Below are 27500 nucleotides of genomic sequence, written 5' to 3'. Positions count from 1 at the left end.
ATTATCCAGGTGTTACTATCCAGTTGTTATCATCCAGGTGTTGATATCCAAGTGTTACTATCCAGGTGTTATCATCCAGGTGTTGTTATCCAGGTGTTACTATCCAGGTGTTATTATCCAAGTGTTACTATCCAGGTGTTACTATCCAGGTGTTGTTATCTATGTGTTACTATCCAGGTGTTATCACCCAGGTGTTGTTATCCAGGTGTTGTTATCCAGGTGTTATTGTCCAGGTGTTATCATCCAGGTGTTGTTATCCAGGTGTTATTGCCCAGGCTACATATTTATGAGTCTAACTAACTAGCTAACAATATATATATGTGTGTGTGTGTGTGTGTGTTTGTGTCTGTGTGTGCGCGCGCGCGCGCACGCGTGGGTGTGTGTTCTGTGTGCACCACAGGTGGTGGACACCCCTGATGTCACCAACACCAACATGAGCCAGCAGGAAATGGAAGCAGAGGTGCGGAGATGGCGTGAGGCCACCAGTCCCTTCCCCACTGCCGTCCTGCTCACCGTGCGCTGTGACGTCAGGTATGGCGCTGTGACGTCAGGTCAGGTATAGTGTTGTGACGTCAGGTCAGGTATGGCGCCGTGACGTCAGGTATGGTGCTGTGGCGTTAGGTCAGATTTGGCACTGTGACGTCAGGTATGGCGCTGTGACGTTAGATCAGAAATGGCGCTGTGCTTTGACGTCAGGTCAGGTATGGTGCTGTGACGTCAGATGTGGCGTTTGACGTCAGATATGGCGATGTGGCGTCAGGTGAGTTACGGCGCTGTGACGTCAGGTCAGGTATGACGCTGTGACGTCAGGTCAGGTAATGGCGCTGTGACGTCAGGTTAGGTATGGCGCTGTGACGTCAGATATGGCGCTGTGACGTTGTTGTGAGGAATGTATGCATTTGTACTCAGATACTCCTGCTCCGTTGGACGCACGAGACACTCAAAGCACTCCAGTCCCTATTCTTTTGGTCATCACAGCAAAATATGTCCATAGTGTCCAGGAAACAACTTAGGTGATAGAAAGGGTGTGCAGCCCCGCTTTTGTCGGATTTTCGTCGGGGTTCCCCGGCTATTTTTAGTGAGAACCGCGTGCACATGCGCGTCTCCATTCCCTTTTTCTTTCCAGGTCACCGAAAGGCTAACATTTCGTCGTGGAAATCGCTGTTCAGACGAAAGGATTTTGAACATTTTCGGTGACTATTTTGCGTGTTTACAAGGCATTGTTTGCTTTAGTCTTTTGTGTTTACTTTCAGCGTGTTTCGTGTCATATATCTGCCATTACATATTCAAACTGATCCATTTACAAACTCTGCCGAAAAGTTGTCCGAACAAAAGCAGTGCACAGCCAGAGAAGCTGGTTACGGTGGTGGGCTGCGCATGTCGTCATATGACCTACTTCTCGCTCTGCGAGCGACTAAAAGCCCTCCCTATTAAAACATATCCAATGTATTGCCATGTACTTTGCATTATATCATACAACGGGCATCCCCGTTTGTAAGAAATAACTCAGTCTTTCTTCTTCTTCTTCTTCTTCTTCTTCTTCTTCTTCTTCTTTGAGTGATGTTTCTATAATTATTCTCATCAGTTAATTTTTGTAAATGTTCATGTTTTGTTTCCTTAACTCATCATTATCAAAAGGCGTTTATTATTACCCATTAAAGATTCAATTAATGATAACCCAATTAAGATTTAATGAATGTGTCAATCAGTCAGTCTCCTTCTCCTCCTCTTCCTGCTCCTCCTTCTTTTTTTTCATCTTCTTCTTCTTCATGCAACGGATATCGTGTGGACAGGTACACAGCGGAAGAGTACGCCATCTACCGTGAAATCCAGAAGCTCTGGGGAGACAACTCTCTTAGGGAGCGACTGGTGGTGGCCTTCACCTTCGGAGACCGTCAGGACGCTCCCCTGGAGGAGGAGTTGAAAGCGGTGTGTCCGGAGCTGAAGGGTGTGCTGAGGGATGCTGGCCAGCGTTACGTCATGTTCAGCGACAAGGTCAGTATTGTGTTGTGTTGTGTTGAGCTGAAGGGTGTGCTTAGTGTTACGTCATGTTCAGCAACAAGGTCAGAATTGTGTTGTGTTGTGTTGTGTTGTGCTGTGTTGTGTTGTGTTATGTTGTGTTATATTGTGTTGTGTTGTGTTGTGTTATATTGTAATGTGTTGTGTTGAGCTGAAGGGTGTGCTTAGTGTTACGTCATGTTCAGCAACAAGGTCAGAACTGTGTTGTGTTGTGTTGTATTGTATTGTGTTGTATTGTGTTTTGTCGTGTTGTGTTATGTTGTGTCGTGTTGTGTTGTGTTGTGTTATGTCGTGTTGTATTGTGTTGTGTTATGTTATGTTGTGTTGTGTCGTGTTGTGTTATATTGTGTTGTGTTGTGTTATGTCGTGTTGTATTGTGTTGTATTATATTGTATTGTGTTGTGTCGTGTTGTGTTGTGTTGTGTTATGTCGTGTCGTATTGTGTTGTGTTATATTGTGTTGTGTTGTGTTGTGTTATATTGTGTTGTGTCGTGTTGTATTGTGTTGTGTTGTGTTATGTCGTGTTGTATTGTGTTGTATTATATTGTATTGTGTTGTGTCGTGTTGTGTTGTGTTGTGTTATATTGTGTTGTGTTGTGTTGTGTTATATTATGTTGTGTCGTGTTGTATTGTGTTGTGTTATATTGTGTTGTGTTGTGTTGTGTTGTGTTATGTAGTGTTGTACTGTGTTGTGTTATATTGTGTTGTGTTGTGTCGTGTTGTGCTGTGTTGTGTTGTTTTGTGTTGAGATGAAGGGCGTGCTCAGGGATGCTTCTCGCCGTTACGTCATGTTCAGTAACAAGGTCAGTATTGTGTCGTGTCGTGTCGTGTCGTGTCGTGTCGTGTCGTGTTGTATTGAGCTGAAGGGTGTGCTTCGGGATGCTGGCCAGTGTTACGTCATGTTCAGCAACAAGGTCAGAATTGTGTTTTGGTGTGTTGTGTTGTATTGTGTTTTGTTGTGTTGTGTTGTATTGTGTTGTGTTGTATTACAGTGTTGTGTTGTGTTGTGTTGTGTTGTGTTGAGCTGAAGCGTGCGTCAAGTGTATTGTATTGCATTGTATTGTGTTGTGTTTTGCTGTATTGTGTTGTACTGTGTTGTATTGTATTGTGTCGTGTTGTGTTGTGTTGTGTTGAGCTTAAAGGTGCGCTGAGGGATGCTTCTCGCCGTTACGTCATGTTCAATAACAAGGTCAGTATTATGTTGTGTTGTATTGTACTGTATTGTGTTGTGTTATGTTGTGTTATATTGCATTGTAGTGTAGTGTATTGTATGGTATTGCATTGCATTGCATCGTATTATATGCTTTCTTCCGCTAAGTCATGTTCAGTAACAATGTCGTTTATTGCATTGTATTGTGTTGTGTTTTGCTGTATTGTGTTGTACTGTGTTGTATTGCATCAAACTGCATTGCATTTTGTTGAACTAAGACTGCAGTGTATTTCACTGATTGTGTTGTGTTGTGTTGCGTTGTGTTGTAGTCTGCCCACCGCCATATCATGTTCGATTGCAAGGTCGGTGTTGTATGTGTTGTGTCGTGTCTTGTCGTGTTGTGTTGTGTTGTGTTGTGTTGTGTTGTGTTGAATATACGCTCCCCACCGCAATACCATGTTGAAGGACAAAGATCACTACACAACGCAACACTCTGCAACGCAGCCTCCCTTTCTTGTCACCAGTGTGTCGAATGATTCTCACCTGCCAACCTGGTTTCTGGTTTTTACAGGCGACCTGGGAGGAGAAGGAACAACAGGTGCTGCAACTGATTAAGGTTCTGGAGACGTCTTCCCAGGCGAAGGGAACAGCGGCATTCTGTCATGGATGCTGGGTATTTCGTCACCGGACTGGGTTTGCTCTACTTCTCTGGGTATCAGTTTTTTCCAACTTGCGTGGACGCCAGTTTGGAGAGCCCTAAAGTAGCCCCGAAGACGCAGAAAAACCCCCCAAAAAAAAACCCCAAAGAAAACCGACAGCAAACAAAACTGTACGGTAGCAGCATTGTTTTCCTACAAGGAAGACACTCCCTTTCCCAGGACTGTGGCAGTAATAATATATTTTTTTTTAGGGTAGGTAGGATACGTATGCCTAATTGCGAACGGTCCAGTCGAAGCGACCAGCTCAACGTGTGTACTGTAAAGATAACATGTCGTTCGATAGTCAAACGTAGTTCTTTTGTTTTTGAAGGCTTTCTCCGACTGGTTGCACCAGGAAAAGTTGTCTGCTCTTTCTTTTCAACGTTTTGTCGACGTTTGAAATAGCAGGGGTAGCTAAATGCGAACGATTGATTTGGGTACATATTGCATATTGACAATTAAAACATAAGCAGGTATTTAACTCATTAGACATACCATATTTTTAGAACATCGCAACAGACTTTTGTATCGTTGGTTTTGATCACAAATGCACACAAACAGACATTCAAACATCAATGAATCAGTTATCAATGAATCAAACAGAAGACCCGACCTTGATGTATTCCGAGAGAAGGACTATCTACTTGGCGAGACCGGCGCTCTGAAATACCTATACACTTCACAAAATGTTAAAGAAAACTTCATTAAACCAAGTGTGTAGGGTTTTTTTTAACGAAATGTTGAAAAATCGACAGATCATTTGAATTATGCATGCTGCGTATACCACTGCCCCTTCATTGATTAAACATAACTCTGCTTTTGTTGCACGTGCATCACTGGAAGCTTGAAAATGCGTTTGAAAATTTGATATGTCAGCAAAACATTTACAGTTATTGTTCACAAAATGACAGCTAAGCTTTTTCATTCATTCATTCATTCATCATTCTTTATCTCTACATTACCTCCAAAGTTGTACCAAATTGCACGGCCGTGTTCCGGTTAGAGTACACTGAACATTGAACTGAACACTTTAATGTCAATAGCTTTACACCCCTAATGACATGGGGGTTCATAATACAAATAACAACATGCATCAATAGTAATAATATTGATGAAAACCAAAACCAAAACGAAATCAATCAATCTGTGCAACAAAGTGCAGCTCGACCATTCATTCAAAGTAATGGCATGTAGTGGGAAATAAAAGCAAAAACATATATAAATGTATAACATAAATATTTTCCATATGAGAATGACAACACAGACTTCAGTTTTCACAATTAACAACACCTGATACTATTTTATTATTGTGGTGTTTTTTTTCGTCGCATGTTATTCGCTTCGGCAATATATTTTGCAAGTGACTGTAGTGAAGTTTCCTGATTTAGATTAAGCACTCCAAAAATATCTTCATTCTTTGCTAAATTTGTTTTAAATACAACACATTTTTCTCGAATATCGTCATAAGCTTTACAACTAAACAAAAAATGTAATTCATCCTCCTTATATGACCGCACATCGGACAAGGGGAGAGTAACGAGGGTTCAGTCCGAAACCACTTTTCATAAGCATTCAACCCAGTCGTTCTCGTTCTAAATCTGGCGAGACTTGTTCGGTGCCACTTGTTTGTCACGACTGTGATACATTTTTCTGTTTGAAATATACTTTTAAAACTATAAAAACCATCTATATTTCTCAGTGTTTTCCATTTTACAGTGCCAATTCTGTTTATATGAAGCAATTAGCCTATCTTTGAATTCTGAAACAAATCCTTCTACACATCCAACTCCCTGAAACATCCACACAATCCCAAATCCATTTACAGTTAATGTCTTCTTTACAAAATATACTCAGTTTTCCTTCTCTCTCTCATGTTCATTTACTAACATTTCATCTTTGAATTCTGAAACAAATCCTTCTACACATCCAACTCCCTGAAACATCCACACAATCCCAAATCCATTTACAGTTAATGTCTTCTTTACAAAATATACTCAGTTTTCCTTCTCTCTCTCATGTTCATTTACTAACATTTCATACGCCTGCTTACATAATCTCGATGTGGGTAGCCTTATTAATTTTAACCAATATTTTGTACATTTCACACATGATTTAATATATAATGGGTATCTACCACTTTCTCCATATAATACAGTATCTGAAGCATGTAATGGAACATTTAAAAAAACGTTTAATAGCTAAATGTATGTACTTTTTCTAAATCTTTGATATAAGAATGTCCCCAAATTTCGGCGCCATATGTTATCATTGGTTCTATTTGAGTATCAAAAAGTTTCCAAAATATGTATGAATCTATCGAGCCTAATTTACGTAAACACCTTAAGATTTCTTTAACCCCCTTCTTCCCCTTTCTACAGATCTCTGCTACTGTCCTTGTCAAACTCAGCTTAGTTGTAAAAATCATACCGAGATATTTATAAGCATTAGTTACCTTCACTTCATCAGTTCCATAGTGCTATCTTTCATATCTTGATAGGTAACCACCTTTTCTAAACACAACTACATTTGTTTTCTCAAGATTAACTTTTACAAATAATCTATCTGCTTCTTGCTTTAATATGTTCAGCTGATTTTGAAGTCCTATGGCCGTGTCAGACAAAAGAATTACATCATCTGCAAATAAATGAGAAACAGTTCAACAGCCCCAGGGATCATTTGAATCCCATGTCTTCCGTTTTTCGTTATCTCTCCTGCCAGTTCATTAATAAAGAACGAAAACATCACAGGGCTCAACAGACATCCTTGTTTTACGCCACGTGGGCAATCAAATACATCTGAATATACACCCTTCTCACGCACACACGTTAAAACTGAATCATATATACCACGCAGTGCCATATAAAGCTTACCATCAACACCAGTTTTACGTAACACATTCCATAAACTCTTTCGATTCACAGAGTCGAAGGCCTTCTGAAAATCTACAAAAGCAACATACAATTTTGTATTTTTTTAATAAATATGTTTGCACAATTGCATACAATGTGAAAATGTGGTCAATGGTGCTGTAACCTGATCGAAATCCAGCTTGCTCTTCAATAATCTTTTCTTCTCGTTCAGCCCATTTAGTTAATCTTCTATTTAAAATGTAAGTGTAGACGTTACTAATGATACTTGTAAGTGCAACTCCACGGTAATTATCTGGAATATTTGGGTCTCCCTTTTTGTGAATGGGTATGATAATCGATTTTGCCCAGTCCCTAGGAAAGATTTCATCATTAAAACATGTGTTAAATAAGAACACCAGAAAATCGACAACATCGTTCCGGTTAGAGTAGATGGTCTGTGAGCTGACTTCGCGTCCAACTTTGATTCCGAGTGATGGATCTTGCGAAATGACCGGTTTGTCGCCCATCTGTTCACCTTTCATTATCTTGACGTCCTTCTTCCCCAGCAGAACGTTGCCCAAGGAGCTTTTACCCGCCCCAGTCTTCCCCAGCATCACAATACGTAGAGTCTGACCAGTGCTGGCTAAGATGAGGAATGAAAATAACATACAAACGAAGAAACAATAAAAAATAGAAAATAAAAATTTAAAAGGCATTCAGATACCTATGAAGCAAAGAATTTCTTCTTGCTGTTAGTCTGATAAACAACAACAACACGTTCTGGTAGATAGATTAGTTATCTTGTTGACTGCAGTATCACTGCACTATCTAACGCTTAGAATACGCATGTGTTGTTGTTAGCACTGAGAAATTGAGAGACAGACAGACAGACTGTTATATGCTTCATTCATATAGGATATAGCCAATGTGAAATAAACATTAAGAAATGTAACTAATACATACATATTTCCATGCTGTTTGTAGCCAAGCGCTCAGCTGGCTTCAAAAATTGTTTCGCACACGAGCTGATAGCAGACGCCTTTTTCGCAACTAACATGCTGTTCTTCAACGACACGCACAGAATACGGCGCCATTCGAATTGTAATTGCAAAGCCCCTTTTAAACAACTGCTCCTAAACATCTATTAAATCAAGTCTCTGTATCGTTCGCTACAATATTACATTTGTTGTGATTACACAAACACTTTTAATCAGTTAGAAGCATACTTAATTTCGGAATACTCGTTCGTCAGTGTAAAGATTTCAACTGACGCTAAGCTTACGTCATTTTGTTTTCTCGTTGCACATAATGCTACAGTTTACAATTTTGTATGTGACTGCTGTTGGAAACTAAAACCATATTATTATGGTGTTTGGATGAGAATAGATCAGGCATTTAGAAGATACAAAGCCAATTTTCATTGTCGACACTTAACGACATTCACTCCACACCTAGCGTTGCTTGACGGCTTTGGCTGAGTTGAAATCTGTGTTTCTGACACACTGTATTTAATTAGATATCTCTTTTATCGGATAAGTAAACTACAAGTATTATATACTGGCAGAATCATCGCAATTCCATCTTTAAATCTACATCATTTATGTTTGCCTACGTTAAACTGAATTAACGCAGTTTGTAATTTTCAGCGACCAGCTCGCTAAAACTGACCCTTTTCAGGTGACTTAAAATAAGAATATAAATTCATCTTAAATAGTCAACACTTCATTTTATACTCATTAGAATGTAGGTGTTGAGCTGTTTTTTGCGACCAGTCCAACGTAAATCGGTTCAGGAATCATTTTGATATCTATCAGGGAACACCTTGTAACAAACACAGTTCTAATCAAATGCAGCCCAATTTGAGCCGATTTGCTTCGTATCACACGCGGGCGTCATTGCAGTTCACTTAACTTGCATAAATAGCCACAGTAGGTGAAGACTGATCCCTTTTGCACCTGGCCTGTCACTGGCTAGAGCCTGCTCTCTCTCTCTCTCTCTCTCTCTCTCTTTCTCTCTCTCTTGCTGTGTCATACACAGTGTGCGTTGCCACAATGGCCAGTGTCATCGCCATTGTCGCCATTATATCACTGCATTGTCTTCTTTATTATCTTCTCTTCCTTTCTTATAACTATTGTAAACAAAATAATAGAAAAGCCCTTTTGTGACTGTCCGTCTATATGTCCCTGGGCCGGTGCGTGGATCTTTTCTATCCTTTAATACAGTAAATCATCAGTAATTTTCGTACTGTCCCCTTTTATTACATGCCACTTGAGTTCACGGTTATATTACAAAGGCAATTCGTCTATTTAGATGCTTCATACAGATGAAGTGTGAACTATTTCACATGAGTTTTTTTGAAGATGACTTTAATAGGACAACTTTAATTAAACAAGGTTGTATGATTTAAAAAAAAAATCATTATCTGATACATATCAGTCCTGCACAACCAAGCACAAAAAAGATTGTGGAGCCCTCTCTTTTCTGTGCTCTTCTATGTGATAGAAGTTTGTCTGGTCCTTCTGTACAGATTATGTGCTTGTGTGCCACCAGAAGGTTGGCCTTACTATTTGCTTTTTGGTGCTGGAAATGGGACTGGTTTCAGATTGTTTGCTTTCTTTTGATTTTGATTTAGCGCGCCTGTAACTCTGCTGTGATTTGAATCATGTTAATTTGAAGTATTTCCTGTGGTTTTGAAATCTTTTAATATTGATGACCAGAATCTGAGCGGATCTTTCTGGGAAAGTTGAATTTTCGAAGACACCGAATTTGATAATCATGGCAAAATGTTACTCAGTATGTGCACTTTCAGATCTGTGCATTTTGAAAGGTATATGCAAGGACGACCTTCAAGGTCGCTACACGTACATTTCTGACAACCGTAGCAGTGCAAATGATTATTTCTTAATGTCATGTGGTTTGTTTAGTGAAATGTCTGGTGAGTGTAAATTGAATATATAGGAAAAAATTGAGTCTGACCATATTTGTATTATAAGAACTTTGCAGTTTAGTTTGCTATTGAAGGTGAAGACAGACCACAATTAGTTGAAGCATTCCATCTTTGAGGACGCTTTCCACTACTATGTGTGTGTTGAGTTTCAGAGACACTTTACCAAGAAAAAGAGGATGAAATGGAGATTACACACAGTTATTTCGTGTTACTAGAAAGTAATGATACTGGTACTGATACTGCACCAACTGAAATAATGTGTTTGTGAATGCTGCATTTTATTTGTTTATTCGCTTTATTTTGGGGCAAGTGCTGAAAGAATAAAATGGGAAAGACATGTGTGCGTCGATGGCGTGTGAGAGAATTCAAACACAGACTCTCTCTCTCTCTCTCTCTCTCTCTCTCTCTCTCTCACACACACACACACACAGAGTGTACCAGCATGTGTATTGAAATATTTTCGGCCAAAACACTCAAAAGCACAACATTTCTATACGATTCACTGCAGAAAAGCCTTTTGTTCACACAACCAAACACGTTAAAGCTTAACACCACATTACGATGCATATGGTTGAGTCCAGTTTGTCATTTCCTTTCTGACTGACTTGCTCAGCCAGTTGTTTCCTAAGCACATAATGAGAACGAAGAGAAAAAAAAAAAAGCAAATCAATAAATGAATGAATGAATAGAAAAATAACAGATAGATAAACATTTTTTTTAATTGACAGAACGTACCTCTCAAAAGCAATATCAACACAACCACTTTCAGAAATAGTGTTGTCTTGAAATACATATTATTTTTATTAGCTTCTTTTATTGTTTGATGTTTCTAGCCAGTGTGTTTTATTATGATGCTTGTGTGTATCGGATATATATATATATATATATATATATATATATATATATATATATATATATTACCTCTCTGTCCAGCCTTTGTCATCGTATTTGTATTGGTATTTCTTTTTTTTTTTTATCACAACAGATTTCTCTGTGTGAAATTCGGGCTACTCTCCCCAGGGAGAGCGCGTCGCTACACTACAGCGCCACCTTTTTTTTCCTGCGTGCAGTTTTATTTGTTTTTCCTAACGAAGTGGACTTTTCTACAGAATTTTGCCAGGTACAACCCTTTTGTTGCCGCGGGTTCTTTTACGTGCGCATACTGCACAAGGGACTTCGGTTTATCGTTTCATCCGAATGACTAGATCCGAGTCGTTTTGTGAGCGTTGGACTTGATTGGATGTTATTGTTTGTTGTAGTGTCGTGACGTGTCGTGTCATATTGTGTCGAGTCATCTGCAGATCTGGTATCGTATCGTATCGTATCGTATCGTATCGTATTGTAATCTTTTGGACAGGATTGGATTGGATTGGATTGTATTGAACTGTATTGTATTTATTGTATGTATTGTATTGTGTAATGTCGTACATTGTCGCATCGCATCATATGGTATCGAGTTGCATTGTACTGTAGTGTCATGTAATGTAATGTAATGCATTGTATTGTATTGCGTTGTTTTCTATCGTACCGTACAGTACTGTATCGTCTTGTATTGTATCGTCGTGTATTGCATCGCATAGTACTGTGTCGCATTGTATTGTATTGCATCGTGTCGTATTGTCCTGTATTGTATCGTATCGCGCCGTTTTGTTGTGTAGTGTAGTGTAGTTCGGTGCATTACTACTCTAAAGAGCGTCTCTGTCGTATCGTATCGTATCGTATCGTATCGTCTTGTCTTGTAGTGTAGTGTAGTGTCGTGTAGTTCACTGTGGTGTGGTGTGGTGCGGTGCGGTGCGGTGCGGTGCGGTGCGGTGCGGTGTGGTGCGGTGCGGTGCGGTGTGGCGTGGTGCGGTGTGGTATCGTGTCGTGTGGTGCGGTGTGGTGTGGTGTGGTGTATTACTCTTCGGAGGATCGTCTCTGTCGTCTCTTGTTCTTGACGATGTAGACGATGAAGACGACAATAACGGCTATCAAGACGACTAAGGCGACGACTGCTGTGGCCGTGGTTGTGGAGGAGGATCCCGATGAAGTGTTGGTTTGACCTGGAAACACACAAAGTCAGGCATGGCGTTCTCATCACTCTGGTTTGACCTGGAAACACACAAAGTCAGGCATGGCGTTCTCATCACTCTGGTTTGACCTGGAAACACACAAAGTCAGGCATGGCGTTCTCATCACTCTTCCCCTCCTTCTTCTTCTTCTTCGTTCGTGGGCTGCAACTCCCACGTTCACTCGTATGTACACGAGTGGAGGGGGAGGAATTTTGTCTTATGTTCCGTCACACATATCGGTGATTGAAGACATTTTGTTAGAGTATCAGTGCATACATTTGAGTATTATCGTGGGCGTTTACGTGTATGACCGTTTTTACCCCGCCATAAAGGCAGCCATACTCTGTTTTCGGGGGGGGTGTATGCTGGGTATGTTCTTGTTTCCATGACCCACCGACATGGATGACATGGATTACAGGATCTTTAACGTGCGTATTTAATCTTCTGCTTGCGTATACACATGAAAGGGGTTCAGGCACAGGCAGGTCTGCACATACGTTGACCTGGGAGATCGGGAAAAAAATTCTCCACCCTTTACCCACCAGGCGCCGTTACCGAGATTCGAACCAGGGACCCTCAGATTGAAAGTCTAACGCTTTAACCACTTGGCCCCTGCGCCCGTCGTTGTTATCACTCAGTATGAGTCCACACGTAGTTAGGTGGCGCAATGGATAGGACGTGTATCCGCCAACACAGCGTCCGTGAGGGTCTGGGTTCGAATCCCGCGCAATAGCCGAATGGTTAAAGTGTTGGGCTTTTAATCTGATGGTCCCGGGTTCGAATCACCGTGACGGCGCCTGGTGGGTATAGGGTGGAGATTTTTACGATCTCCCAGGTCAACATATGTGCAGATCTGCTTATGCCTGAACCCCCTTCGTGTGTAACAGTCATAATAATAACAACACCTCCTCAAAACCCACACCCCTATCTGACCCAACCATCCCACCCTTGTTGTGCTGGACAGCCATGTACGTGTCTAAAAATAAATAAATAAATAAATAAATGATGACACCTCCCCATGTACACGATTCTCATCGTGGTGGACAGCATAAAATTCTAAGAAAGGAAGGAAAGAAGGAAAGGAAGGAAGGAAAGAAAGAAGAAAGGAAGGGAAGGAAGGAAGGAAGGAGAGAAGGAAGGAAAGAAAGAACAAAGGAAAGAAAGAACAAAGGAAGGAAGGAAAGAAGAAAGGAAGGAAGGAAAGAAGAAAGGAAGGAAGCAGAGAAGGAAGGAAATAGGCAGATAGACAGATAGATAGATAGATAGATAGACAAACAAATAAATAAATAACAACAACTCCCCTAACGCTCACTCCCACCACCACCATCTTATCCTCGTTGTGGTACAGGACCTTGTGCATGTCAAAAACTAAATTTCGACAAACAAAAATAATTAAATGAATAATTGAATAAATAAATGATAATTAAAAAATATATATTATATAAATGATTAAACGGTCATATATATATACACCGACATGTAGTGGATGGCCAAAAACACAATGTTGATTGATTGTTAATCAATAAATCAATAACTGATGATCATGAATTGATCAAGAAGCAGATCGATCAATCAATCAACCAATTTGTCAGTCAGTCACTCACCCACCCACTCACCCACTCAATCAATAAATCAATCAAGCAAGCAATCAAACAATTATTCGATCAATCATTCAATCAACCAACCAACCAATGAGTCAGTCACTCAATCAGTCAAGCAAGCAAGCAGGCAATCAAACAAATCAATCACTTAATGAATCAAGCAAGCAACCAATATATTAATCAAATAATCAATCAATCAATTACAACAACCCTCCCCACCCACGCCAAAAAAAACACTAAAAAAGCTCGCGCCCAGACCCCCCCCCCTTCCCCCCTCCACACCCCCCCCCCCCCAATATCCCCCCATACACACCACTCCCCACCCTCCCCCTGCCCCAACCCCCCCCCCCCACCAGACACACACATACCCCACATACCCACCCCCCTTCTCCCCCCCCCCCAAACATACCCCCCAACACACACACACACCATTCCCAACACCCCCCCACACACACACTCACACCCACTCCTCACAACCTCCCCACATCCCTCCCCCCACACCACCACCCATCCTCACCCCCCCAAACACCCACACACACACACACACACACACCTCCAACCCCCCCTCCTCACACACACACACACCCTCCTCCACCCCCCTCCTCACACACACACCCACCCACCTTCCTCCCCCCTCCCCACCCCCCCCCCCCACCCCCACACACACACACACACACACCACCCGCCTACCACCTCACCCTCGTTGCGGTGGACGCCCGAGGAGGCTGGAGGGGCAGCGCGAAACGACAGCAGCCAGCCCCTCCCGTGGCGTGAAGGGTCCGAGCGGAACAGCAGGCACATGCCGGGTCCTTTGCTGACGTAGCGAGGGCGGTCCTGGGCGCAAAACCTGCCCAGGTACTCAGGAGCCGCGTCGTCCGTCTCTGCTCCTGTTTTGGTTTGAAATCATCTACTCCTTCACTGCCGTAAACGTATTACGTACGTGCATTGTGACGTCACTGATGACGTTATCAGGAAAAAAAAGGGGGGGAAATAGCTCTGGAAGGCTGAAAATTCACACAGTTTATCTAGAGTGGTATATCTCCAGACCATTTTCTCAGTTTTAGGCTTATTGGTTTGGAGAATGTTTTATGACCTGAAATACCACTTTCTACTGTTTCCCCCCCTGGCACTGAAGGGGTTTCGGATTCAGTCTGTTATTCTGTTGTTTTATTTTCAAATCTCCAGTTGTTGACATGTATAGTTAGTTACTGTGATAGTTTCAGTTTCAGTTTCTCAAGAAGGCGTCATTACGTTCGGACAAACCCATGTGCGCTACACCACATCTGCTGGGCAGATGCCTGACCAGCAGCATAACCCAACGCGCTTTGACAGGCCTTGAGTGCAAGCTTTTATATTTGTGTACCTATCAGAGTGGATTTCTTCTTCTTTTTTTTCTTTTTTTTTAATACATATTTTTGCCAGAGGACAACACTCTCGTTGCCATGGGTTCTTTTCCAGTGCGCCAAGTGCGTGCTGCACACGGGACCTCGGTTTATCGTCTCATCCAAAAGACTAGACGCTCAGTTTGATTTTTGCAGTCAAACTTTGGACAAGGGTGAGAGCGGGATTCGAACCCACACCCTCACGGACTCACTGTGTTGACAGCAGTGTCTTAATCATTCTGCCACCTTCCTCCTTAACTGTTCAAACTGTACACATGATTACAGTGCAAACAAAGACAAAAAGAGCATCAATTCGCTCGCTCTGCTCACACGCCGTACTTTTTCAATTTTAAGTGCTCCTGTTGGTGGCAGTGTATTCATGATTGGTGGTGGTGATGGTGGTGGTGATGATGATGATGGTGGTGGTGATGATGGTGGTGGTGGTGGTGATGATGACGATTATGCCACTGAATGAATGATGGTCATGGTGATGGTGATGGTGGTGGTAGTGATTATGATGATGGTGGTGGTGATGATGATGATGACGATAGTGGTGGTGATGGTGATGGTGGCGGTACTGATGATGATGATCATGATGATTATGGTGGTGATGATGCTGGTGATGATGATAATGACGATGGTGGTGGTGGTGGTGATGTTGTTGCTGCTGATGATGATGACGACAATAATAATAATACTAATAATAATCGAATATAACAACAGCAGTAGCAGTAGTTGTGGTAGCAGTAGCAGAAGCAGTAGTAGCAGCTGCAGAGGCTGCAGTAAAAGTAATAGTAGTAGCAGCAGTTGTTGTTGTCAGTAGTAGTCGTTTATAGTAGTAGTAATGTTATTATCTCTGGTATGCGGAACGAAAAACCTGAGTGTTGATAGAATGCCAGAAGTACTAACTCTACAACTACTACTACTAAAACTGGTTCGAAAATCTGTCGACCTTCTTCCAAATATCTCCACCTGACTCAACCACAAAATTTGTTACATCATCATCATCGCCATCATTGTCGCCATCGTCATCGTCTATGTCGTTGGAATTGTCGTAATTTTCAACATCATCATCATCATTGTTGTCGTCGTCGTTGTTATCAACATTGTCATCGTATTCAGTTTCATTATCTTCATTACAACTGTTATACTTTTGTTTTTCTTTTTTCTGAGATCACCTTCGTTGAGCTCACCATCATACACTTCTACTGCGTCTGAACAGGTATACGTCATATCCGAGTCGATGACGTCAATGTAGATGACGTCATCAGGGTTGTCTGACGTAATGCAATACTGGCACATATGGTTTCTGAAAACATGAAAGACAGAAACGATCAGTCTTTGGCAGCAGGTATCGTTTCACACACATTCACACACATACGCACGGACGCACGTACACACACACACACACACACACACATGCGTGCGCGTAAATGATACTAGTAACACAATACAACACATACATGTGTATTGTGTTGTATTACTTTTTGCCACAACGAATTTCTCTGGGCTGTCCCAGCAGAGAGCGTGTCGACACAGTCCAGCGCCACTGATGTTCTGCCTGTATGTGTATTTGTTTCACTATCAACAAATACCATACCATAGCATACCATACCATACCACACCATACGATACCATACCACACCATACCATACCACACCATACCACACCACACAACATCATACCATACCACACCATACCATACCACACCACACCACATCATACCATACCATACGATGCCATACCACATCATACCACACCATACTATACCATACCATGTGTATTTGTTTCACTATAAACAAATACCATACCATACCAAAAATATACCATACCATACCATACCATACCATACCAAGTGTATTTGTTTTATTATCAACAAATACCACACCACACCATACCATACCATACCACACCACACCATGCCATACCACCCCATACTACACCATACCATACCATACCATACCATACCATACCATAAAAATATACTGTACCATACCATACCATATTACAGCAATACAATGCAATACCATACCATACCATACCATACAATACCATACCATACCATACTATACCAAGTGTATTTGTTTCATTATCAACAAATACCATACCATACCATACCAAGTGTATTTGTTTTATTATCAACAAATACCACACCATACCATACCATACCCAATTACAACAACACAATGCAATACCATTGCATACCATACCTTTCCATACCATTCCATACCATAGTAATACAGTGCAGTACAATACAAGGCAATACAATACGATACGATACAACAAGCCACGCCACGCCACGCCACGCCACGACACGATACGATATAATACAACACGACACGACACGACACGACACGACACGATATGATACAATACGACACGACACGACACGACACGACACGATACGACACGATATGATACAATATGACACGCCACGCCACGCCACGCCACGCCACGCCACGATACGATATGACACGACACGATACGATACGATATGATACAATACGACACGACACGACACGACACGACACGACACGATACGATATGATACAATACGCCACGCCACGCCACGCCACGCCACGCCACGACACGATACGATATGACACGACACGATACGATATGATACAATACGACACGACACGACACGGTACGGCACGACACGACACGACACGATACGATACGATATAATATAACACGACATGACACGACACGACACGACACGCCACGCCACGGCACGATACGATACGATACGACACGTTACGGCACGATACAACACGACACGACACGACACGACACGGCACGGCACGGCACGGCACGGCACGATACGATACGACATGTTACAGCACGATACAACACGACACGACACGACACGACACGACACGGTACGACACGATACGACACGATACGACACGACACGACACGACATGGTACGACACGATACGAAACTATACGGCACGACACTACGGGTACTTGAACGAGGTCTGACAGCGTGTGACTAACATCGGGTAGTAATACGGGTAGCTGAGAGAGGTTAGACAACCTGTGTGACTTACATCGGGTAGTAATACGGGTAGCTGTGAGAGGTTAGACAGCCTGTGTGACTTACATCGGGTAGTAATACGGGTAGCTGTGAGAGGTTAGACAGCCTGTGTGACTTACATCGGGTAGTAATACGGGTAGCTGTGAGAGGTTAGACAGCCTGTGTGACTTACATCGGGTAGTAGTAATACGGGTAGCTGTGAGAGGTTAGACAGCCTGTGTGACTTACATCGGGTAGTAATACGGGTAGCTGAGAGAGGTTAGACAGCCTGTGTGACTTACATCGGGTAGTAATACGGGTAGCTGAGAGAGGTTAGACAGCCTGTGTGACTTACATCGGGTAGTAATACGGGTAGCTGAGAGAGGTTAGACAGCCTGTGTGACTTACATCGGGTAGTAATACGGGTAGCTGTGAGAGGTTAGACAGCCTGTGTGACTTACATCGGGTAGTAATACGGGTAGCTGTGAGAGGTTAGACAGCCTGTGTGACTTACATCGGGTAGTAATACGGGTAACTGAGAGAGGTTAGACAACCTGTGTGACTTACATCGGGTAGTAGTACGGGTAGTTGAGCGAGGACAGATTCTGTGACGTTTTGTCTGCCTTGATCTGCTGGACACCATTGCACAGCTCTTGACCTGGGCATCAATGAATGGGCGAAGGAATGAATAAAAGAATGAATGAATGATGATGATGGAGTCTCCCGTCGGACCGACGGATGAGTAGGCAGGCAGGCTTATCTGTCGGTGTGTGTCCTCATAAGGGAGAAGAGGCCGATTCTGGATGCGCTGCACTTTCCACAGGTGTTGCAAGGGAGAACGTCTCCAGAAGCTGAGCCCTGCTTCCTTCGCTCACGCTTCTCCTTAATGGCCAGTGTTCTCTTTTTTTTTCCAAACGTCTTTACGCCACTAGAGCACAGCATCCTCCGGCGAGAGCGGCCAAGGGCATCAGTTTCCCGGGAAGCGATGTCTATGTCACAGGCTTTGAGGTTCGTCTTCAAGGTGTCCTTGAAGCGCTTGCAGGGTCTTCCAAGTTCGCGGTGGCCTTCCTTCAGCTGGTCATACAAAAGCATCTTTGGGATCCTGCTGTCTGTCATGCGGACAACGTGAATACAATACAAGAATGAATACAAGAATAAATAAATGAATTTTAGAAAAGAAAAAAAAAGAAAAAATAAACAGATAAATAAACAAATGAATTGATTGATTGATTGATTGATTGATTGATGAACAATTGTTTGAATGGCTGACTGATTGAGTGATTGACTGATTCATGAACATTATTGATTGGTTGATCGATTGATTGATTTACAAATACATACATACATACATACATTCATATCTAGCAAAATTGCCTGGGGGTATGACTCCTCTCTACACCAGAAGGTACACGCAAGAGTTTCAGTTTCAGTTTCAGTTTCTCCAAACCAGTGCAGTGTTCACCAGTGATCGGGGTTCAAGTCTCCGTTTCAGCCTGGAGGTATGTCCTTGGGAAAGACGCTTTATTCGGACCCTCCTCACTCCAGCCAGGTGTGAACTGGAAACCTGACTCATGAATGGCGCAATGGCCGAGTGGTTAAAGCGTTCAACTTTCAATCTGAGGGTCCCGGGTTCGAACCTCGGTGACGGCACCTGATGGGTAAAAGGTGTAGATTTTTCCGATTTCCCAGGTCAACATATGCCAGTGCCTTCTTCGTGTGTATACGCAATCAGAAGATCAAACACGCACGTTAAAGATCCTGTAGTCCATGTCAACGTTCGGTGGGTTATGGAAATAAGAACATACTCAGCATGCACACCCCCGAAAACGGAGTATGGATGCCTAAATGGCGGGGTAAAAACGGTCATACGCGTAAAAGCCCACTCGTGTACATACGAGTGAACGTGGGAGTTGCAGCCCACGAACGAAGAAGAAGAAGAAGAAGAAGAAGAAGAAGGAACCTAGCTTCGGATGGTGTAAGTTTAACTCACTCAGTACGGCCAGTCCTCTCTTCTCCTCTACACAGACCCCTCGGATGTCCAGTGGGTGTCTGAATGACCCAACCTTTAGCTTCCGTCGTCAGAACTGTGGTATTCTTTGTCAACATTCACCTCTTCAGTATAAGAGCCTTCTGCTTGCAATATTTTGATGATGGTAATTGGGATGAAACGCTGTTAACGTCGTCTCTTTCGCCGTTCGTATGGAGAGAGTTAAAACGGCGGAATGTGAGGATTGAGCACTGAAACCTGGAGCCAGTTGCATTGCTCGGACGGAAGAGCCTAGTACTACTAACTGTGTGTAGCACTAAACTGACCAGTGGAACTGACCAATGGCGTAGTGCAGTCAACGTAGGCATTTAGTCACGTGTAACTGTCAAAAAGTTAGAGCCAAGCAATGCAACTGGCTCCTGGACACTGTGAATATGAATTCACAGTCCATGTGGCTGAAAGAGGCTATTGGGCCTTTTACCTTGAAATCACTCTTTAACAAATGCTGACTTGGCATAAAGTTAGGCATCTTCCATGCCTAGGCCTGCCTGCCTACTCATTCGTCGGTCCGACGGGAGACTCCACCAGTCATCTTCCATTTTGTTTGTTTTGTTTGTTTGCTTCGATGGTTAGGGTCGTTTGTTTATGTTTCTATTTACTGGGTTGTTTATTTGCATGCTTGGTTACTTATTCATCTTTGTACATTATATTTACACACAGACACACACAGCCACACAGCCACATACACACACACACACACACACACACACACACACACACACACACACATTCATCTTTGTACATTATATTTACACACACACACACACACACACACACACACACACACACACACACACACACACACACACACACACACACACACACATCAATCTCTCTCTCTCTCTCTCTCTCTCTCTCTCTCTCTCTGTCTCTATATATATATATATATATATATATATATATATATATATATATATCTGTGTGTGTGAGAGAGAGAGAGAGACAGAGAGACACAGAGAGAGAGAGAGAGAGAGAGAGAGAGACAGAGAGTGTGTGTGTGTTTCAATTTTTGTTCATTTATTCATATTTACTTTTTAACAGATGCTTTATCTTCCCTCATTTCAACCATGCTTCGTGAAACTGGAAACTGAAACCGAAACCAGAAAACAGGTGGGAAAAGAAGGCAGCCAATCAGCGGCCTTGTACCTGGCACGGAGTTGAACTCTGCCTCAATGAACCCTCGGTTCACCCTGTCGTCGGTCCCGTACTCAAAGGTCACGTGACGCCCCGTGCTGATCACGTGCACGGTCACGTGTGTCCGGTTTGCTGAGTCGTAGAGCAAGGAGCTCTCGTTGGAAGGGCCTGTCAACGATAATAATGAGAAGAAGGAGGAGGAGGAGGACAACAACAACAACAACAATAAAAACAACAACAACAACAAGATGATGATGATGATGAAGAAGACGAAGAAGAGGAAGAAGAAGAAGAGGAGGAGGAGGAAGAAGAAGAAGGAGGAGGAGGAGGAAGAAGAAGAAGAAGAGGAGGAGGAAGAAGAAGGAGGAGGAGGAGGAAGAAGAAGAGGAGGAGGAGGAAGAAGAAGAAGTAGAAGAAGTAGAAGAAGAAGAGGAGGAGGAGGAAGAAGAAGAAGAAGAAGAGAAGGAGGACGATGAAGAAGAAGAAGAGGAGGAGGAGGAGAAGAAGAGGAAGAAGATGATGATGAAGATGATGATGATGATGATGACGATGATGATGATTGTGAAGATGATGAGGAAGAAGAAGAAGTAGCACAATAATCGATACACAAATGATAAGTAATCAACTAAAAAGACTTGCAAGCAGTTTCGAGAGCAGTGTGCACTGCAGAGTCCTAGAAACACACCCTTGCCCCATTCTTTTTGTATTGAACTGTGCTGTATTGTGCATTACTGTAATATACTACACTGTGCTGTGCTGTGTTGTACTATACTGTGCTGTGCTGTGCATCACTGCAATGTACTATACTATGCTGTGCTGTGCATTACTGTAATGTACTACACTGTGCTGTGCTGTGCTGTGTTGTACTATACTGTGCTGTGCTGTGCATCACTGTAATGTACTATACTATGCTGTGCTGTGCATTACTGTAATGTACTACACTGTGCTACACTGTGCTGTGCTGTGTATTACTGTAATGTACTACACTGTGCTGTGCTGTGCTGTGCTGTGTTGTACTATACTGTGCTGTGCTGTGCATCACTGTAATGTACTACACTGTGCTGTGCTGTACTGTGTTGTGCTTTACTGTAATGTACTACACTGTGCTGTGTCACTTGTAATGTACTGTAATGTGCTGTACTGTGCTGTGCTGTAACTTGTATTGTGCTGTGCTGTACTGTGATATAATGTACTGTGCTGTGCCGTGCTGTATGTAAAATAATGTATTGTCCTGTGCTGTGGTGTGCTATACTGTGATATAATGTATTGTGCTGTCCTGTACTGTGATATAATGTATTGTGCTGTGCTGTGCTGTGCTATACTGTGATATAATGTACTGTGCTGTGCTGTACTGTAAAATAATGTATTGTACTGTGCTGTGCTGTACTGTGATATAATGTATTGTGTTGCACTGTGCTGTGCTGTGATGTACTGTGATATAATGTATTGTGCTGTACTGTGCTGTGCTGTGATGTGCTGTACTGTACTGTGATATAATGTATTGTGCTGTACTGTGCTGTGCTGTGCTGTGAAATAATGTATTGTGCTGTTCTGTGCTGTGCTGTGCTGTACTGTGCTGTGCTGTACTGTGCTGTACTGTGATATAATGTATTGTGCTGTGCTGTTTTGTGCTGTACTGTGAAATAATGTATTGTGCTGTGCTGTGCTGTGTTGTACTGTGATATAATGTATTGTGCTGTGCTGTGCTGTGCTGTACTGTGAAATTATGTATTGTGCTGTGCTGTGCTGTGCTGTGCTGTGCTGTGCTGTGCTGTGATATAATGTATTGTGCTGTGCTGTGCCGTGCCGTGCTGTGCTGTACTGTGATATAATGTATTGTGCTGTGCTGTGCTGTGATATAATGTATTGTGCTGTGCTGTGCTGTACTGTGATATAATGTATTGTGCTGTACTGTGCTGTGCTGTGATGTGCTGTACTGTGATATAATGTATTGTGCTGTACTGTGCTGTGCTGTGCTGTGAAATAATGTATTGTGCTGTTCTGTGCTGTGCTGTGCTGTACTGTGCTGTGCTGTACTGTGATATAATGTATTGTGCTGTGCTGTTTTGTGCTGTACTGTGAAATAATGTATTGTGCTGTGCTGTGCTGTACTGTGATATAATGTATTGTGCTGTGCTGTGCTGTGTTGTACTGTGATATAATGTATTGTGCTGTGCTGTGCTGTGCTGTACTGTGAAATTATGTATTGTGCTGTGCTGTGCTGTAATATAATGTATTGTGCTGTGCTGTGCCGTGCCGTGCTGTGCTGTACTGTGATATAATGTATTGTGCTGTGTTGTGCTGTGATATACTGTATTGTGCTGTGCTGTGCTGTGTTGTGCTGTGATATACTGTATTGTGCTGTGCTGTGTTGTACTGTGATATAATGTATTCTGCTGTGCTGTGCTGTACTGTGATATAATGTATTCTGCTGTGCTGTGCTGTACTGTGATATAATGTATTGTGCTGAGCTGTGCCGTGTTGCACTGTGCCGTGCTGTGCTGTGCTGTACTGTGATATAATGTATTCTGCTGTGCTGTGCTCTGCTGTGATATAATGCATTGTGCTGTGCTGTGCTGTGTTGCACTGTGCCGTGCTGTGCTGTGCTGTACTGTGATATAATGTATTCTGCTGTGCTGTGCTCTGCTGTGATATAATGCATTGTGCTGTGCTGTGCTGTGTTGCACTGTGCCGTGCTGTGCTGTGCTGTACTGTGATATAATGTATTGTGCTGTGCTGTGCTATGCTGTACTGTTGTGCTGTATTATACTGTACTGTGCTGTTCTGTGTTGTGTTGTACTGTGCTGTGCTGTGTTGTACTGTCCTGTGCTGTTGTGTTGTACTGTGCTGTGTTGTACTGTGCCGTACTGTGCTGTGCTGTGCTATGCTTTGCCGCGCTGTTCTGTACTGTACTGTACTATGATATACTGTGTTGTGCTGAATTATGTGCTATGCTGTCCTGTGCTCCACTGTACCTGGCTTGTCCTGTCTATCTTACGTTGCGCTGCATAGTATCGTATTGATGCTCAGTGATGATGATATACTAATACTACTGATGATGATGACGACGACGATGACAAAATGAATGAATATGGAGTGGAAAAATAAAAAGATAACGAAAAATCAACTGTTTTTAAGATAGAAAAGTCCAAGGGCTCTAATCTGACAGTCCCCAAGCGCTCCGAGATTCTAGAACTGACCGTCATAGATCCTGACGAAGTCTCCACACGTGTCTCTCAACTCGCACAGCTCCGCCTCTATGTTAATGAGCACGTGATCAGCCTCGTTCTCGCCGCTCACCACGTAGCGACACCACGCGCTCCTGAAGACCAGGGGAAAAGGTTGACTCGATTCAATTCAATTCAAATCAGTTCAATCTAACTTTGAGCGATTATGAATCATGCTATTGATAAAGCTAATTATCACGATAAAGCTAATTATCACAAGTTATCTCGCTGCTACAGAATACAGTATGGCATTTGTATATTGATAATGAAGTTGATTATCACAAGTTATCTGCTGTAGAATAGAGTATGGCATCAGCAAATTGTAAATTGATTAAGTTATCTGCTGCAGAATACATTGTGGCATCGGTAAATGGTAAGTTAATTACCACAATAAAATTATTTATCTGCGGCAGAATATAGTATGGGGTCAGCAAATGGTAAGTTAATCATCTCAAGTTATCTGCGGCAGAATATAGTATGGCATCAGCAAAATGGTAAGTTAATTATCAAAAGTTATCTGCGGCAGAATATAGTATGGCATCAGCAAATAGTACGTTAATCACCATAAGTTATCTGCGGGCAGAATGTAGTATGCCATCAGCAAATGGTAAGTTAATCGTCACAAGTTATCTGCGGCAGAATGTAGTATGGCATCAGCAAAATGGTAAGTTAATTATCACACGTTATCTGCGGCAGAATATAGTATGGCGTCAGCAAAATAGTGTTGCAGCTTGCACCGAATCATATAAAAGAAATCCAGTGTCACTGTGTTTGGACAAGACACTGAATGAACGCCAAGAACTGTTCACAGTCTGGGCATACGGGCGCAATAGCCGAGTGGTTAAAGCGTTGGACTTTCAATCTGAGGGTCCGGGGTTCGAATCTCGGTGGCGTCTGGTGGGTAAAGGGTGGAGATTTTTCCGATCTCCCAGATCAACATATGTGCAGACCTGTCAGCGCCTGAATCCCCTTTCGTGTGTATTCGCAAGCAGACGACCAAATACGCACGTCAAAGATCCTGTAATCCATGTCAGCGTTCGGTGGGTTATGGAAACAAGAACATACCCAGCATCCACACCCCCAAAAACGGAGTATGGCTGCCTACATGGTGGGGTAACTAAACAAAAACGGTCATACATGTTAAATGCTACATGTTTGTCTGAGTGTGTATGTGTGCGTGCCTGAAATATGATTGAACGACAGAGGAAACGAATGATGAGCGCCCAATGGCAGCCGTCAGTCGGCTCTACCCAGGTAAGCAGCCTGTTCTGTAAATGACCCCGTGTTTGTAAAGCGCTTAGAGCCTGGTCTCCCACCGAGAATAGGCGCTATATAAGTATCCATATCAATCAATCAATCATATGGAATCAAGAGGTGGCCGATGAAAACATATCACAGCAAATATACCCAAACACTGGCTGTTACACGGGCTGTTCCGCAAAATATCAAATCACACGTTGCAAAGATGTACATAACCAATACGGAAATGAATAAATAAATAAATGAATGAATAAACAAACAAACCAATTAACAAATAGATAAACAAATAAAATGAATTAAGAAAAAAAAAAGAATGAATGAATGATGGATTAATGAATAGATGAATGAATAAATAAAGAAATAAATAGATACATAAAAAATTAATAACTAAATAAATAAGTGAATAAATAAATAAATAAACAGATAAATAGATAAATAAATAAATAAATAAATAAATAGCAAAAACAAAACAAAACAAAAAACAACAACAAAAGAAACAGATACAAACAAACAGATATATACATGCATACATACATACACACATACATACATACATAAACAAACAAACAAGCAAATAAAAACATAACTAAAACTCTGTGACACCACTGAAAACTCCCCCCTCCTGTTCCCCCCACACCCCCTGCCCCCACGCCCCCTCTCTCCCGAAAAAAAAAGTAGTCATCGCACTTCAAAATTCATCGTCACAGTCACACTGATCTCATGTCTCTTCGGTCAATTCAGCAGTTAAGGGAGTTAATAAAGCAAATTCAGACAAAAAGCTGTTTGACCTTGAGTACTGCAGGTTACGGACAGACGCAGGAGGGTCCTTGACAACCACAGCTTCGTCTGTCGGAGCCGTGAGGTGAAGGACGCGACCGTGACACGACCCGGGGTCAGCCGGCGTTATTTTTAGTAACAAGCCCAGCGCGTCCGTGGAAGGGGAGACGATTATTCGCTCGGCAACTGGCCAGAAGACTGGATGACCTCCCCTCAAGCACGTTGGTTGAACGACCATCGGGACAGCATTATCTGCCCCTGTTCCATTGGCTGGACAGACAGAGAGCGGATTCGACGAATTAGCGTAAGAAATGTTAGAAACGTAATGTACTGATTCCTTCAACATAATGTAATGGTCGTGTCTCTGTGACCTTCAGAACAGCAGACTGCTATCCCGACTATCTGGGCTAGAACTTGATTAAAGTGGAGAGTGTCTTGCCCAAGTTAATCCCCACTCGCTCGGTTATGACGATTTTAGGACTGTCAGTGTTTGGATGGTCTCTGAAATCCATCTGGCCCCAAAGGCTGCAACACTAAAAGCCAGTGCAATCTTGCTTCCTAGTTTGAGAGTCACAGTTCTGCACAAAAACGAAGCTGTAAATGAATTTTCATTGCAGTGAAGAAACCGTTGATCATTCAGCTCTCACTTTGCTGTTGGCCAGTGAAGCATGTATCGCCTGATTTTTTTCCTTTGCTCACCAATGTGAGCATTAGTTAGGAAAATAAGAAAAATCGAAAAAACAAATAAAACTGCATGCAGGAAAAAAAATATTTAAAAAAATGGGTGGCCCTGTAGTATAGCGACGCGTTCTCCCTGGGGATAGCAGCCCGAATTTCACACAGAGAAATCTGTTGTGATAAAAAGAAAAAAATACAAATACAAATACAATGTAATGAGAAGTATCTCCACGCAGCAAAACTCTTTCTGGTATTTTTAGCTGAATCGAATAATAGAATAAATGTGTTGCGTCAAAATAAATTCTAAAACATTTAAGAAATGTATTAAATTTTTTTTTAAAGAACAAACAAGAGGAATAACATTACCTATCTTGAACTGAAGAAAATATCAAAATGAATTCTAAAGCAAGAAAAAAACATGAGAAAATGAATATATGATAATAACGATGATGATGATACCACAGATACTACCTCTACCAACATCACAACTGCTACTACAACTACTATTGATAATAATAATGATAATAATAATGATGATGATGATACAACGGCTTCTACACTACCAACACCATGGCCACTGCTCCTTCTGCTGCTACCTCTACTTCTACCGCTGTTGCTGCTGGCACTACCACTACTGCTACTGCTGCTGCTGCTGCTGCAA

General features: G+C 42.2%; 2 protein-coding genes across 8 annotated transcripts in view; one reads left to right on the top strand and one right to left on the bottom strand.

Annotated features, from left to right (window-relative positions):
* The window catches only part of LOC143291745 (GTPase IMAP family member 9-like), an 18995-nt gene extending 8995 nt beyond the window's left edge, over positions 1–10000 (top strand). The window contains exons 4-6 of the mRNA XM_076601819.1: positions 401–531; positions 1794–1995; positions 3741–10000. Coding sequence (XP_076457934.1) covers positions 401–531; positions 1794–1995; positions 3741–3929 — 522 coding nt within the window. The 3' untranslated portion in view covers positions 3930–10000. The remainder of the gene's footprint in view (positions 1–400; positions 532–1793; positions 1996–3740) is intronic.
* Positions 10001–10093: 93 nt separating this feature from the next.
* Positions 10094–27500, bottom strand: part of LOC143291744 (cubilin-like) — a 63427-nt gene continuing 46020 nt past the window's right edge. For 6 of the 7 annotated variants that reach the window (XM_076601816.1, XM_076601814.1, XM_076601812.1 and 3 more), the window contains 7 exons: positions 26173–26431; positions 24098–24219; positions 20910–21065; positions 18284–18374; positions 15876–16006; positions 14014–14202; positions 10094–11705 (listed from right to left, as the gene is read on the bottom strand). In XM_076601816.1, coding sequence (XP_076457931.1) covers positions 11560–11705; positions 14014–14202; positions 15876–16006; positions 18284–18374; positions 20910–21065; positions 24098–24219; positions 26173–26431 — 1094 coding nt within the window. In that variant the 3' untranslated portion in view covers positions 10094–11559. The remainder of the gene's footprint in view (positions 11706–14013; positions 14203–15875; positions 16007–18283; positions 18375–20909; positions 21066–24097; positions 24220–26172; positions 26432–27500) is intronic. The other variant, XM_076601818.1, reaches the window with a different exon arrangement.

Source organism: Babylonia areolata, chromosome 17 (assembly GCF_041734735.1).
Source record: "Babylonia areolata isolate BAREFJ2019XMU chromosome 17, ASM4173473v1, whole genome shotgun sequence".
NCBI lineage: Eukaryota > Metazoa > Mollusca > Gastropoda > Neogastropoda > Buccinidae > Babylonia > Babylonia areolata.
The sequence above is the reverse complement of the archived record's forward strand: the minus strand, read 5'-3'. Positions and strand labels throughout refer to the sequence as shown.